The sequence below is a fragment of the Carassius gibelio genome, chromosome A5, assembly GCF_023724105.1.
Source record: "Carassius gibelio isolate Cgi1373 ecotype wild population from Czech Republic chromosome A5, carGib1.2-hapl.c, whole genome shotgun sequence".
Classification (NCBI taxonomy): domain Eukaryota; kingdom Metazoa; phylum Chordata; class Actinopteri; order Cypriniformes; family Cyprinidae; genus Carassius; species Carassius gibelio.
This window is the reverse complement of record NC_068375.1, coordinates 5533867-5550002: the sequence shown is the minus strand read 5'-3', so window position 1 is coordinate 5550002 and position 16136 is coordinate 5533867. Positions and strand designations below refer to the sequence as shown.

Here is a 16136-nt window from a genome sequence, read left to right as displayed (position 1 = left end):
ATTTGCTGTTTTGGTGGTAAAATCAGTTGAAAATGAGAACATGTGATATTCTTTATCCAAGAGAAAATCAAAAAAAAAAGAGAAAGTCTAAATTTGTTAAGATCTCATTTGAAATTGTAGAGTAGATACATTTGGATATCTATTTAGCTAAAAAATTAAACCCCCTCTACATTTGCCCTCTGTCTAATCCCATTTCTGTCAATGAGAAACAAAAAATGGGATTTTAAAGACTTTTCCTCCATTGGCAACCATTTGAAAGTCGGTGTGTACTTTGACAATAAACAAACTTTAAAAACAAATAAAACGCCTTTAAAATACTACATAAGTTACATACATATTTCATAAAGCTACTGTAGTTGTCTTGTCAATGCTGTGAAGGGTTTGGGACTGTGCATTTGAGAGTTTTTTTTTATTTTTTTTTTATTTTTTTTTTATCTTAAAATCTTTTTTATCTTTTTATCTTTTATTTTGGTGATGAGCAAAAATGGCAAGATCTCCTAATATTGTCCCTGGACCTGTTACAAATGAGGTGTGTTCTAAACATAAGACAAAGTGCTCGAGGAGGATAGTGATCAAAATGAGGAGTTTACTGGATGACGACGGAGAATACAGACTATACACAACACCACATTAACTTCACAATAGGTTAAGATACAAATACATTAAGTTACATTCACATTCAATCATGGACGAGGAGGAACTGAACAGACAGGGTATTTCAGCACACAGAAGGTAATGAGGGAACTGGAGACAGGTGGGGAATAATCAATTAACAAAACAAAAACAGGAAGACCAAATAAGGGAACAGAAAGTTCATAAACGTAATAGGACCATCTTAAACCATCTTTAAAGTTCTTATTTTCCGAATCCAGTGTTTCCAAATGCAAACACCGAGTTATGGACAGCCACAGATGAACAGGATTCAGTCACAGCCTCATTATATGAAAAACATAAATAACTATAAAATAAAAGAAAAAAAATGCTACTTTTTTTTTTTTTTTTAGGTTCTCTCATTAGTCGTGTCTCATTAGGTGGTGTTTTCAGTGGACTCCACTTCCAGTTAACCCTGAAGCATTGACACCAGACTCCAGTGTCAAACTAGTCTGAAATCAGCCAGGTGTGAACAGTAGATGCTCAGATCTGGCCTGTGCACCTGCTTTATCTGCCACACACTAGCATTCTCTCTGCTGCTGGCTAGCCTGATGGGAAATGTTTCCCGGGGCGTTTTATATCTCTGAAGCTGTTGATGGAAGCTGAGATCCCAGCAGACATGCCTGATGACCAGCTTGGTTTAACACGGTTATAGAGCAATTTATGATGTATGATAGCCCAGGAAAATTGCAACTCCAATTCTATCTAAGGAATCCAGTGGATTACCATGATCCAAGATGCATTTGCAATGTCAAATCTGACTGATGGGGACAAAATGTTACTAATGCTGAATCTTTGCATTGTTTACTGTAAGTAAAACCCTATTTTTTCCTTTATACGGTCCATAACCAAATGCAACTAAAACCGAAACAGCGAGGCCTCTCACACAGCGCTGCTCTAAAGCTGCAGTGAATAGATTCAGTGGGAGGGTTTTGTAATTGGTTGTTGGTCAATAGTGTTATGCCATAACCTATCATTTATGCTCAGAACGTCTCTTTTAGACAACTAAACAACATCAACATGCCATTAATTACAGTATTCAGAAAGTATCAAAGAGCAAAAATGGAATTACAACAAATAAAAGCATTTTAATATTTATATTTTCTATCTTCACATGACCCCTGAGCAAGTGGTACAAAGGGGAATACGAGTGATTTCTATTTTGATTTCATGTTCAAAGACCAAGCAGCATCAAACTTTGATTTGTTTTTGGAATAATTCTAATGCTACTGATGAAACGCACACTATGCCACATGGATCTGCGGGACTGTGGAGAGAGCGAGACACAGACGGTGAAGGACGGTGCAGCCCTTCGGTTCATATTCAGGCATAAATATTTCATGGCTCCTGAGCCTTTGGTTACAGAGTCCCCTTCTTTCACCGCATTTCTTCTGTCATAACTAATTCTCCCAGCTGATGGCCTCAGCTATTAAAAATTTACCTGAGTGTGCTCTCTCTTTGGACAGTTTTGTTTTTAAGCAATCCAGGGACGAAAGGGCAACTCGGTTTCTTATTGAAGCACTTATATAGATGAAATCACTGTATACAAACAAACAAATGCTCAAGGTCTTCAGGAATCCCAGAAAAGAGCCACCCTTGAGAAAAAGAAGTGCACTTTATCATATGTTCAAAAAGAGTACTTACTATGAAAATTATATGCTTTAAATTAATAGTGCAAACTGAATAATGCACTGTTTTCGAACACCTTATTGCATATCAAGTGCAAATAAATAAAATGCATGACAGTTTGAATGTATAGTACATTTAATTAGATACTTCAGAATGTTTATTTTTATTTATTTATTTGACCCACTATAGTAAGACATAAGTACATCTCTACGTGTAATTTTAAAATAACTTGTATCGCTCACTTTGTATCTATGTGAGCATATTATGCCACAGAATAATGAAAATAATAATAATAATGCTTTGGTAAATTATTATTATTACAAACACTGTGATTTTTTTTATTAATATTTTATCTTTTTGCAATTTTGACTTTTTTAATAATTTATTATTTTCTCATGATTTCAAGATGTCATAATTGTAAAGTTTTATCTCATAATTGACTTTGTATGTAAAAAAAAAATAAAAAATATCTTTAATGTCCTAATTGTTTTTATCTCATATTTATGACTCAGTATGTCATCGTGTTGACTTATATATCTTATTTATTTATTTCCTTCTAACTTTAGCTCTCTCAATTCTAATTCAGATTCTAAGAAAAAAATATAAAAAATTATAAAAAAGGTACTGTAGGTGTGTATTCTGACAATAAACAACAAAATCGGCAAACAAACAAAAATGGCAAGATCTCCTAAATTTTGTCCCAATACCGTCTTTAAGCGTCTTTAAATTTCTCCTGACCACTTGTAATTTTACTAAATGCAATGTAATTTATAGTTTTTTTATTTTTATTTTATTTTTTACCCACTTAAGTAGGACACAAGTACAAATGTATATTTAATGTTATAATTATATTGTCTTTGCAGTGTGGTTAAAGTGCTGAATGTGTTGAGAAGCTTTTATGGTAAACTAAAATAAACTTCAATGCCCTTTCTATCGAAACTTGTATTTACATATATTTGTAATTACTTATTTGTAAAAATGAAAGAGTTGCCGCTTACTACTTGTAAACAGTTCAACTGTAATACCAAATAATGCTACAGTTCAAATTATAATCAAATATTTTACCTGTGCTTTAGTTACATTTAGTTTAATAGGTTCTTTAAAGTAAAATGTGTAATTTGAGATTATTGCAAAGTGCAGTTTTTTTAATGTGTATTTAAGAAACATAGTCATGAAAGTGTCTTTTATTTCATATTTTTAAGATCTGAAGTACATTACAAGTGCATGTGTAATACAATTAAGTGCACTTTTTTTTATCACAAGGGCGTTGGTGATTTAACAGTGATGATCTCAGTCTCACACAATCAAACTTTTATTAAGCCCGAGGAATCAGATATTAATGCTGACTGTCAAAAGACGTATCACTTTCCTGCTGGTGATTTTTATCTTTTGTTGGCACATTTCTCATGCTTCAGAAGTGAGGAGGTGTTTTCACCAACCTGCTGTCATCATTAACAGCTGCTTGTCTGAGGAAATCAGGTGCGTTCTTGATCGTTGTGTGATGTTATGATAATTTTTCCTTGTGGAGTAAAAATCGTACAGACAGACCTTAACGGCTGGTGCCTCAGTTAATATCAGAGACGGTATGCTAGCATTAGAACATGTCCACACATATAGCAGTGAACCCAGTGCTCCAGTTACGGCAGAAGTGAGGGCAGCGATGACCGACCCAGGATGGCCTTTGTGAGCAGACTCAGTTTCTGCACTGGGCTCTGTCATTATGAGTTTATCACGAGTATCATCCTGCTATCTCAGCCATGCCACCGTTGCCCTTACAAACCAAATCATCCAGCGGCACTGTATCTATTGTATTGTTTTCTCCATTTCCACAAACCTAGTGTGCACAGTTTGTATGGAAACCGATCTGAACGGAGAGAAATACTCATCAAATGCTGCTCAAGAAATCAGGACTGTGAGACTTGAAAAGCATCTTTAAAGTGAACGCTGGATTGCACAATGAATTACTGCTGGACTCCCATAAGAGAACAATATACTTTTTTGTTTTAGTAATAAATGTGTCCACAAATGTGTGACTTGACACCACTGATGATGCACAACAGATTGCTGGAGAGACTTGTGTGTGAATGTATGCTGGAGCCAGAATGCCAGAGAATCAGAGTCTATAGGAAATATTAAAGGGGCAGTTCATCGATACGTTATAACAAAATTGGAGCTTGCACATTAACCAAGCTTGAGCTTCTGTTTAACCATTTGTGATGCGCGTGCATGGATAAATGTTCATACATTAATAAAAGCCTAAACTAAACCTGTCCATAATATACAGTAAAGTGATTGTGTCTCTTCAGTAGATTCAATTCATATGGAATACGTTAAAAAATTTGTGACTCGTCACCATTTTTGGGGACTGGACATTCATTGGAAGGACAGAAGTCTCTCAGGTTTTAGGTCGTGTTTAGGTGAACTGTCCCTTTAAGGGGTAATGACACTAGACTTTTTTTTTATACCATAGACTTTCATTCAAACATATTTACATGCATTTGACAGATGCTTTTATTCAAAAAGCATATTCCCAGTATGCTAGTTCACTAGGCTATGAATGATTTATTTATTTAAAGTGCATTGGTTTAGGGTTGGGGAGAGGGTAAATGCTGCTTTCAACTGTTTCTTGAAAGTTGAAGGAGTTTGGAGTCAGGTTTTGACAGCTCATTCCACAACAGAGAAGGTTCTGGAAAGGAACAACAAGACACTGTTCCTTTAGTTATTCGTATGTGACTGTGGGAGACCAGAAATATAAGCTCAGGTGAAGAAATGTCACATTTTGTGTGTTTTTATTTAACTTTGGCCTGCAAATTCACATGGCAAGAGGAGCTACTCTAAATGACACAGTTTGATGTCTTGGTCAAATTATTTGTTGAATTATGTATTTAATCATATCCAGCACTGCTTAAACAAATTCAAATCACATGTATGTTTCTCTATAAAATATATGTTAAGAAGAGGTTTGAATGTGGCTGACAGGTCTCCCCATGCTCCTCTTCAAAAATATGTTTTACAAAAGAACATTATTAGATGTATTTTAAGACTTGTTATAACCCTTAGTCTCAAAAAAAAAAAAAAAAAGCTCATGTTTGCTCTTGTTGTTTTTACTTCCATAAAACAGTGTTCATTAAAGAACCGCATGGGGTCTTATTGAGCGGCAGGTGAAGTGACTAACAACAGCAAACGTGAATTAGTGTCAGGTGCATTAACCCCACAATAACCAGATACTGAGGATGGGAGTTTTTTAGTGGCCCATTTCTATCTAAGGAAGCATCAGAATGTTTTATTACACAGAGCCACAGGCAGCTGTTGAACATTGGCAGTAATCGTAGGACAAGACTAAAGTGTGCGACTCCCTGGCTGTGAATTAAAGTCATTGTCTGGATGGGATTGCAGCGAAAGCATCAAGTCTGCGAATTGTACCATATTCTTGGTCAACAATACCCAGAAAATATCTATCAAAAGGCTGACTTATCAGAATCCAATTCATCCAGGCGAGAGGAAAAGAGACCAAAAACAGGGGTGGGTTTTGTTTTTCTGCCGATGTCATGATAAATGTAGGAACTGGTGGTTTCAATTTTCATAGGGGAACAAAAAAGAAGATGAAGAGAAAAGACTGTAAAAAGAACAAAGGCGGGATGCTGACACAATGCCTACTGCTTTTCCTCAGGGCTTTACAGGGAAGCTTTATAATATCCACCGATCCGGCTGCTGTTCATTCATACTGTGCTGTTTACATGCACCCTATCATAAACATCTCGAACGATAGGAAAAATCACAAGCATTAATAGTAGCAAGAAAACAAACTGCCATTATCTGAATCAGCAGATTCTTTAAATATAACATTTCTTAAAATGTATTGTATTGTATAAATCTGCAAATTTGATTAATACCACTATTGCACAAGGACAGTAAAAAAAAATAAGTCAACGTTTCTCACATTTGTGAAAGTGACTAACATACACGTGTGAAAAAGGCACAGTAGAACAACTTATTATGGAAATAATACTTGAAAAGAACATTTAAGTGTGAATTGAATAAAATGTTTTCAGACACTTAGCTGCATGTTAACTGCAACTAAATGAAAAATTAATTATAGTTTCAGTTCATATAAAGCTCAGTTATCTCAACATTAAAGTGCTTTTTGACCTGAAAAAGTATAATTGCAGTCCATTATTAGCTATAATTTCATAAGTATTTCTATTTTCTTTGAAATATGTTGTGTGTGTGTGTGTGTGTGTGTGTGTGTGTGTGTGTGTACTGCTGAAAGAACTGTCAAGCATTTATGGTTAAATATATTTTAAATGTTGTAGTTACACATATGTGATTCTGCAAATTATTGCATTAAAACATAACTTAAATATATGATAAAAAAATAAAAAATACATGCATTGCATGTGCTTTAGTACATTAGTCAACAGATCAAAATAAGTCTACTTCTATAAAACAAATGATTAAAGCTGACCTTTGAAGTCAAGCAGATGATGATGTCTGTGTCTTTGGATTTAGCAGTCTACTACAAACCAACAACTACACACAATCTGTCAGAACGGCCATCCTGAAGATCAGGCTGATCAGAAGAACTCAAATGTGCTCCAGAAACCCCAAGAGTCATGGAAAACTGGAACATTATTCATCTTTGCATGATTACTGGTCAACTTATATAGGCAAACATTTAATGAAATTGTTCACCGAAAATATTAATTCTGTCATGCATCAACCCTCATTGTTAGAAACCCATACCACTTTCTTTCATTTGTGTGCCAAGAAAGGACCAAATAAAAGCATATACTGCAGTAGCAGGGGCTGTAAAAGATGTGAAAGAAGCTCCTATTTTTTAAAATGCATTTGTTCAAATTCAAATTCAGTTTGTTCATAAATTTCAATATGAGTAGCTATGCAACAATCAACATTCAATTAGTTCAAATGTATATGATTGAAATAATGATTTAATGATAAATATTTAAACTCAGTTATTCTGTATTTAAAACACATTCAGTTTAGTACTAGATAAATCAGAGCTGTTTCATGTATTTATGAATGACAAATCACATTGCATCACATTAGGTTAAATTAAAACAGTTTTTGGAACAACATATTTCTACACTGCCTTTAAATAATCCAATATCCGTCTGCCCATTGTGTTAGTATAAAACATTTGGTCCGCACAACACTTTCTATTTTAAGATCTATCAGAGCTGCTCTTTTATTTGAGAGCCCGTATATCCCTTGTCAAATAATTTTGGTTTTAATTCATCAAGGGTTTGTGTAAATCTAAACGCTGCTGCCCACAGAAAGTTAATTAAATCCATTTATAAACCAGAAGTCTTGAAGTCTTGACTAGTGTGTGTGATTTGTTGTCTGAAGTGTCCATTGTAAGATGCTCTAACACTGCATGGCAAAACCAGACTGACTGTTTCACTCCTCAAAGTTGCTATAAAAGTGACAAAGAGAGTTATAAATGCAAATGCAGCAGAGCTGATGTACTTTAGCATGAATAATTGAGAGCGACTCTTTAGTGGGAGATCCAATCAAACAGATGCACAATTTGTCGAGTACTCTTATTAAACACACTTTGGAAAGTTCACTGTGTGTGTTTTTGTCCTTTTTAGTATACTGCCAAAACTTTACACACACATAATGCCACACATAAAGCGGTAGATGCATTGTGAGAGAGGTAAAGAATGCCAGCTGCGGTTTCTGCAGAGACAATCAGCTATGAGACAAGCATCATACTCCCATTCACTTCTGTATTGCCTTTATCTTAAAGCCCACATAAAGAAAAAGAAGGTATACAAGCTTGTGTATATGTATATTTTTGATAAAGCACTTGCATTAATTATTTAGCAAAAATGTTGTTAATGACATGTAAAGATTTCTAAATTATATTTTGGAGGTTGGGCTAAATTTCAGTCTTTCTATTTAAAAATGTATAATTTTATACAGCTAGTTACTTATTGTTTTTTGTAATTATTTGTGATATTTCAGTAATTCAACTCAAATTGTGAAACTTGTGTATTAAATAAATTCAATGCACACGGACTGAAGTAGTTTAAGTCTTTGGTTCTTTTAATTGTGATGATTTTGGTTCACATTTATCAAAAACCCACCAATTCATGATCTCAGCAAATTAGAATATGGTGAAATGCCAATCAGCTAATCAACTCAAAACACCTGCAAAATTTTCCTGATGCTTCAAAACGCCTCTTAGTTTGGTTCACTAGGCTACACAATCATGAGGAAGACTGCTGATCTGACAGTTGTCCAGAAGACAATCATTGACACCCTTCACAATGAGAGTAAGCCACAAACATCCATTGCCAGAGAAGCTGGCTGTTCACAGAGTGCTGTATCCAAGCATGTTAACAGAAGGTTGAGTGGAAGGAAATTTATATATATATATATATATATATATATATATATATATATATATATATATATATATATATATATATATATATATATATATATATATATATAATTCAACTGGAAGTCCCATAGTGCAGCTTATCATGGGTCTTTACAGGATCAGAATGGTAATCATTTTTAAAATACTGTAATTAATAATCATACTCTGTCTCCCAGGTTCTTCTAATTGCCCTTGCATTGGGGAGGGAAAACTAATTATACCCACAAACCTCCTTCGATTAGTGTGACATTTTAAAAAGGTTAGACAAATCAATGAAAAACGTGCACATTGTAATTGTGGCCTTTCCTGGTTTCTCTGGTAGCTGCAGCTCATCTGTACAGTGCAGAGACTGTTTATATGAAGCCCCTGCATTAACCATCAGCGTTCGTGCTTCGTTTGCTGGGACTCAAATATTCTGCATGGTTACAGTCCGCAAAGCATGAAGGGCAGATCTTATTTTAGATCAATTTGCCAAAATCATTCAGTGATGTGCCAATCTGGAGCAGTAGCTGCTGGTATACAGTACATACAGTACCACTCAAATCTTTGAGGTCAGTGAGTATAAACCAATAACCAGAAACCAATACTTTTATATTGGCAATGATGCATTAAATTGATCAAAAGTGACAGTTTATAATTTCACAAAAGATTTATATTTGAAATAAATGCTGTTCTTTTGAACTTTACATTAATCAAAGAATCCTAAAAAAACTAAATGATATTCTCACAGTTTCCACAAAAAATATGAAGCAGTACAACTGATATCAACAATGATAATAATCAGCAATGATTCTATATTAAAATAATTTCTGTAGGATCATGTGACACTGAAGACTGGAGTTAATGATGCTGGATTCAGAGGAATAAATTATATTTGAACATATTCACATGGAAAATGGTTATTGTAAATTGTAATAATATTTCAGAATATTGCACCTTTTTTCAGCCATGGTGACATTCCTTTCAAAAAGATTGAAAAATCACACCAACCTCAACCTTTTGAATGGTACAGTAGTGTATTCACAATGATTTTGATAGTGATATGAATATTGAGGTGATTTAATACGCTTACTTGATTTCAGAAATGTAAATATCAAGATATAAATAGAATTTGCCAAAGGCTGAGGAATATAGTAATATAATATTTGTAAGCTGTATGTACACTGAGAACTGACTCATCAGTTGTGTTTTCACACTCTGGAAAATCCTCGCTTAGATTGAAAAGACCAGAAAAAAGAAGACCAGCAAGAAGTACAGATAAAAACTTTGATCATGTCGGTTTTTAATCTTCTCTCTGTCTTTCTGAACATCCCGAGCGCTTCAGGTAATAAATCATGCCTGAGACTGGAGGTTAGCGCTTGAGCGACGGTCAGCGAAACGCTCTCCTCACTCTTCATCTTTCATTGCAAGCAGCCTGAGAAAGCATGAGAGACGAAAACACAAAAGCCTTTCTGCTACCTCCCGCTGTTTCAATCGTTTCTGGATTTTTGCTCTCTAAATAAACTGGAGCACTGCTAAAAAATACATTTGAATGAAATGTTATTTGCATTAACCATGAGGTAACAAATTCACAAAGAGTTAAAGTGTTGCTATGCTAGGTATCTCACATCTGATCAAACCTTAAACCTACATTGAATTTGCAAAAACATGTTTCACAAAATATGTATGTACAAATATTTACATAAAAAAATACAAATAAAAATGCAATTTGTCTTCCATTCATTTTCAATCCAAGAAAATATGTGCACATTGCATATATAAATCTAAATGTAAACTCTAGTAGACTATTCCATCTACATTTGCTTTTAGACAAAAAATGTAGGCTACTGTAAGAAAAAAAAAAAAAAAATCTAAATAAATGAATAGAAAATATGTTTTTAAATATATTTCTGTATATTTGGTAAATTAAACTATATATATATATATTTCAATATCAAGAATGCATTTCATCATTTACAACATATAAAACATATTTAATATATATTTTGTCCAGAATAAATCAATTGTCTTATGAGGTATAGTAATAGTAATGTTAGCCACAGGTCTTCGAGACTACGCTGATGTGCTGACACATCCTGTTCGGTATCAATATTGTCTGTTGCATATAAATCTTGATGAAAAACAAACATGAACTTGTAATACAAAAGCAGCACTGCCGTGTTGCCAATGATCGATATTTTCAACCATTCGCTTATTTTTCAGCAAGAACTGCTGATGAGGTCCGGCTGGAGATCTTCATTACAAGGATATAGATTCGCTTCTATCAAAGAGCACTTGACATATGAAACTAAACCTCTATTTTAAGAGGGCTTTCATTGGTATTTCATCACCAGAGCCCCAAAACGGTTGGATGGCTCCCAGCTGAAAGTCCTGCCGCTGCAGTATGGATTCAGCTGAGCACGGGTCACTGGGCTGAAGGAAGACCGAGTAAAATTAGCCACCAGTGCAAACCTGATTCTCAAAGTCCTAAAACTGTTTTCCAAGGGCTGACAAAGGGACTTTCAGGAAAAAGGTCAGCGGATGGGGGGGTGAAATGCTCATTTTCACTCAATATCGCGTCTCTATGTGGTATGTACTGAAACTGTATATATTTGCTTAGCAGTTTTGGAAAATGACTAAGTTCCACTTTATGTCATCTTTTTTTTTTTTTAAGCTGTACATGTGGAAAGTGCAGTTTGATGACAACATCACATGTTGTTTACTTGATGTGCTTACGCGCCGATAGCTAAGTTAACAACACAGAGATATTTGAAGCAGTTTTACTCACTGCCTGCGGTTCCAACACACGATCATGACCCTTTTTCGTTGGAACTGCATTATCTTTAAGAAATAAACAATGTTCAAATCCGTCATCAAACTGGGCCTTGTTTGTAAAACAAGCATCTTCGAAATGCAGGGAACAAACACAAATACTTGCACAACTCCGTTGATGCTCTGTAAAAATAAACTCCATCCACTGGTCCCTTAATGCTGTTTCTCTTTTGGTAATCTGTGCAGGGTTGTCTTGCCCTGGCAACCAAAAACACACTTCTTTTGTGACTTTTCGCAACGCTCTCGCTCTGATCAGTGACATATCTGTGCTGCTCAGCCTCGCTATACGGGAGCGCGCGCTCTTCCGACAGAAGTGCGTCAGGACTCATATAAGGAAATTCCGCTCCATCTAACGTCACACAGAGCCATACTCGAAAAAAAACTTTCCGAAACTTGTGACAAACCGGAAGAGGTTTTTTTGGAACAAAAATACTCCTTCAAACGTACAACTTAATTTTTAAAACTTTGTCCATGTTTAGCATGGGAATCCAACTCTTTAACAGTGTAAAAAACTCAGTATGAATGAAATAGCATTTCACCCCTCAACTGATTTACACTAGGTAATGTATTTGTGTTGATACGGGAGAAAAAATGCCTGCATGATTTTTATCTCTATAGATTAGATTTGTGTGGTAACACATTCACTAAGAGTTTTCCCTCAACAAGCTAATAATTTTCTGATTATTGTAGTAGGTCAGGTAGTTATGTTTAGGTATTGGGTTCGTATAAGGCATCTAGAATATGGTCATGCTGAATTTATATTTTATTTTATTTTTATATGTGCTTTATAAGTACTAATAAACAGTCAATATGCTAGTAATATTCAATATAATAAACAACTATTTAACAGTGGATAATGTTCCCTAATTTAAAGTGTTCCTGTTTTTAACTTATGTCTATACGATAGGAATATCATGAGCAAACATGCTTTTATCAATTGTCACTATATTTTCACATTTTGCACAATTTATCAACGACATTGTAAACAAAAATATTCTAGATGAAGCAACAACAGAACCATTGTGTCTCTGAGCCACACATTGTGCTTTTTTCATACTAAATTATGTGAATGAATCAATGATTTAATCATAAAGACAGTCACTTGCTTCGTCTCTGAATTAATCAGCTGTTTAAATAAATTGGTTAAATGAAATATTAAACTACTCAATCATTAAGACAGCGACTTACCACTACTGGCAGTTTTAGTTTAATTTAATAAACACTAAATTAATACATTAAAAAAAAAAAAAAAAAATATATATATATATATATATATATATATATATATATATATATATATATATATATATATATATATATATATATATAGAAAAATAATCTTTCAATATTCGAAATATATATATTTTAAAATGTATATTATAAATATATTTATAAAAATGTAAATTGCAGTGTAAATACGTCTAAACACTGTATGTGAATGTAAACATCATAAATAAAGTTTTTGTCTCTTAAAAGAAAGAGTCGATTCTGAATCGCTTAATTGAGTCGTGAGGTTCACACATCAAAAGTTACCACATTTGCATAATGCCTGCCGCAAAAACACCCCTCAAACACCATCGCTTTTTTGCGAGGATAGCGTAATGTCGAGAAGTTTGTTTCCAGTTGTATCCAGTGTGTTTTCAATTCCAAAGGGCAAGGCAGTGAAGAATCAGTGATTCAAATCCATCTTTACTAAGATACCACACCAGTATAATCCCAAACTTTTGCAGTGTTTCTGTCATTTCACTCACCATTGCTTCTCCAATCTCTGTAAATTCAACGTGGGATTAGTAAATTGATTGTTCTTGAAAGATGGGTCAGTGCCAAGGTTGTTTGGAGCAGTTTGCTCCTCCGAATCACAACCCGTAAGTATAGTATGATTGTTAGTTGTTGCATTGATGTTCTGTTAAGCGTGCAAAATATGTAGTTTTGTTGTGTTGTGTTGTGTTGTGTATACACAATAGTGAGTGCAGCTGTAAGTCTCTGGCTAACTCACTTTATAGTTCTGCTAATCAGCTGTGGGCCTCTATTGTCTAGAAATGAGTTGAATAATACAAAATGCCTGTCATTCTTATTACTTTGAGTCATGAGTCTTTACTACCAAGCTGTGATAGACTTCTGTTGCTGACTTGCGCTGTATGCACTAGACCAATTACAACAGACTGGGTCATCGATCAGACCAATCAGAGCAGGGCAGCCTCACACAAAGGAGGGGTTTGGAAAGATGACTCTTCAAACAAATCATTAGAGAGTCGTTGAAAATTAAGGTAAACTTACATGCATTTTATAAGAAAATAAAAGTTTTTACCTTGCATGCATGTCAACCTGTTGTAGGGGATTCTCAAAACCAAATTATGAACCTTTCAGATAGCATAACAGGCACTTTAATATCTGTCACTGTTCTGAATGAACCAAAAACAAAGAATATGAAAACTCTTCAGGGGTCAGTTGGCCGTGACAGGCCTAAACCAGCCACTTTACCAGTGCAAACACATACAACATATCAGCTTATTGTCACATTTATAATATAATTATCAACAAAATCACATAAAATATTGAGAAATCATTTGTTTCGTCAATACGGCACTCATTCACTTCAGCTTCGCTTGCTTTGAAGCAGTCTGTGGATTTCCCTAGCCTCTTTAACACCAATTGTTTTGTGATTTCACCACTCAAAGAACAGCTGATAGCTCTCCAATCCTAGCTGTGTTCCAAGATTTCTGCACAGAAGACCCAAATCTGTGGGACTAAACATGGGCCATGTGTCTACACCAATTAATTGAACAAACTTAAATGCTCTGCTGACATAACGCATATAGATTCATCCTTACACATATGGCTTCGGGATATATTTAATAGTAGCATGTGTTGCATCCAAATAAAGTCTGCACAACACGCTGGATCATATGATCTATATGTATAGTGATAGTTTCTAGTATTCCTCTTCCAGTAGCAGTCATCATCAATATCGTTTCTGAGCGTAACTGTAATTCTATATATGGGTGAAAGGGCAACCCGGTGGTCAATATAGAGCAGTTGCCATCACTGTTTTTCATTCAGTCCTGTGCACTGACTGTACTGTTACAAGACACAAGTTCAATGATTTATTGTTATATGTTATGGTGCATTCATGTTAAGAACACCAGACGATCATTAAATATTGAATACATTAATAGAAAGCTGAAAGCATTGCAAAACATTCCTTCAAAGATACCATACCAGAGAGATAAACGTAACCCTGACCACCACAAATGTGCATATTACATTTGCTGAAACATCTTTCTCTAAGATGCACAACAACAAAAAAGCCTATAATTGATGCAGATTAGACTTTTTTTATCACCTGGTTTTTAGAAAGCCATGCATCTGCTGATAAAGAACCCAAAACCAAGACTGTAATTTGAAGAACCTCAAACAACACATGAAGAACTTTCTACATGCCTGAAGAACCATGTAACCTACTTGACTGGCTGTTTTCATCCCAGAGACCCCAATGGGGTACTGTACAATAAACTGTATGTGCAAATAATAATGCTAACAATTATTTTAAATAGTACAAATTTTTGGTAATACGTTCCTCTCACCTAACTAAGATGATGCAGAATCTGATGACAAGATGAGTGTGAAATTTCCCATAATATCGGATGCAGGGTTCATCTGACTCCAGCATTAGAGCACTACCGTAATTAGAGATGTGCTTTCAGTCAGAAGATATTATACTGAAAAGATTCACTTCCATCTACAGCATGCATAGTTTATACCTGAGCTCTCTAAGATGTCAAACAGTAGAAGTGTCATGTTTTCTGTTTTACTTTCAATGCAACTATAGGAAAAGTCAACCTGATACTTCAATGCAGTTTTGAGGTTGAGGAACCTCTCAAACACTTGAATCCCTTTTGAACACAATAAGAAGCCCTGCGATGGTCATTCTGCTCGTTTGCTCATGGAAGAAAGCATGCTCTTCTCTCATTCTCAGATTCATAAGACTCAAACGCGCAGAGATCATCTCCCATCTCTCATCTCTCATCTCTCAGCTCAGCTCTAGATGCACTCACGGACGGTCGAGTCTCACCTAAGGTGAAGTAGGGCAGCGCCGTGTTGTCCAGGTCATCCAGAACCGAGATGCGACCCGGCAGGTCAGTCCTGACGAACAGCAGGAGTCTGGACTCCCCTCCGGCGAGACTCCCGGATCCCGCGCCGGTGAAGCTGAACTCATTCTCCCGGAGCACGGGCAGAGTGGACACGGTCACGGTCTTCACCTCACACGGGCTCTCCGCTTCTCCTCTGCTGTCCCGGTCCTCGTCCAGCTTTCCCCCGGCCCGGGTCCCGCTCGCAAGGAGCCCCAGCAGCAGCGGGAGGAGGAGACGCGCGTCTCTCGATGTCATTCCGCTCGCGGTGCAGCTGCGCGTGGATTGAGCGTCTCATGTAAAGCGCTGGTGGTTTATAGCAGCGACGGCGGTGCTGAGCGCGACCGGCAGGCGGCAGCACTGAGACATGACCGCTCAAACAATAGCATCATCCATACAGTACACAATGAGATACTACACATTAATGTATACACAGTAAACCAAAGCGATACCACCACTTATTAAATACAGAAATTGAAAAACATTAGAAATACTACAATTATTTAGTT

The 16136-nt window shown here is 35.6% G+C and overlaps 1 protein-coding gene across 2 annotated transcripts in view; it reads right to left on the bottom strand.

The window, feature by feature from the left end:
- LOC127989645 (astrotactin-2-like) overlaps positions 1–15924 on the bottom strand; it is a 463909-nt gene extending 447985 nt beyond the window's left edge. For both annotated transcript variants that reach the window (XM_052591441.1, XM_052591440.1), the window contains exon 1: positions 15573–15924. In XM_052591441.1, coding sequence (XP_052447401.1) covers positions 15573–15885 — 313 coding nt within the window. In that variant the 5' untranslated portion in view covers positions 15886–15924. The remainder of the gene's footprint in view (positions 1–15572) is intronic.
- Positions 15925–16136: the final 212 nt, after the last annotated feature.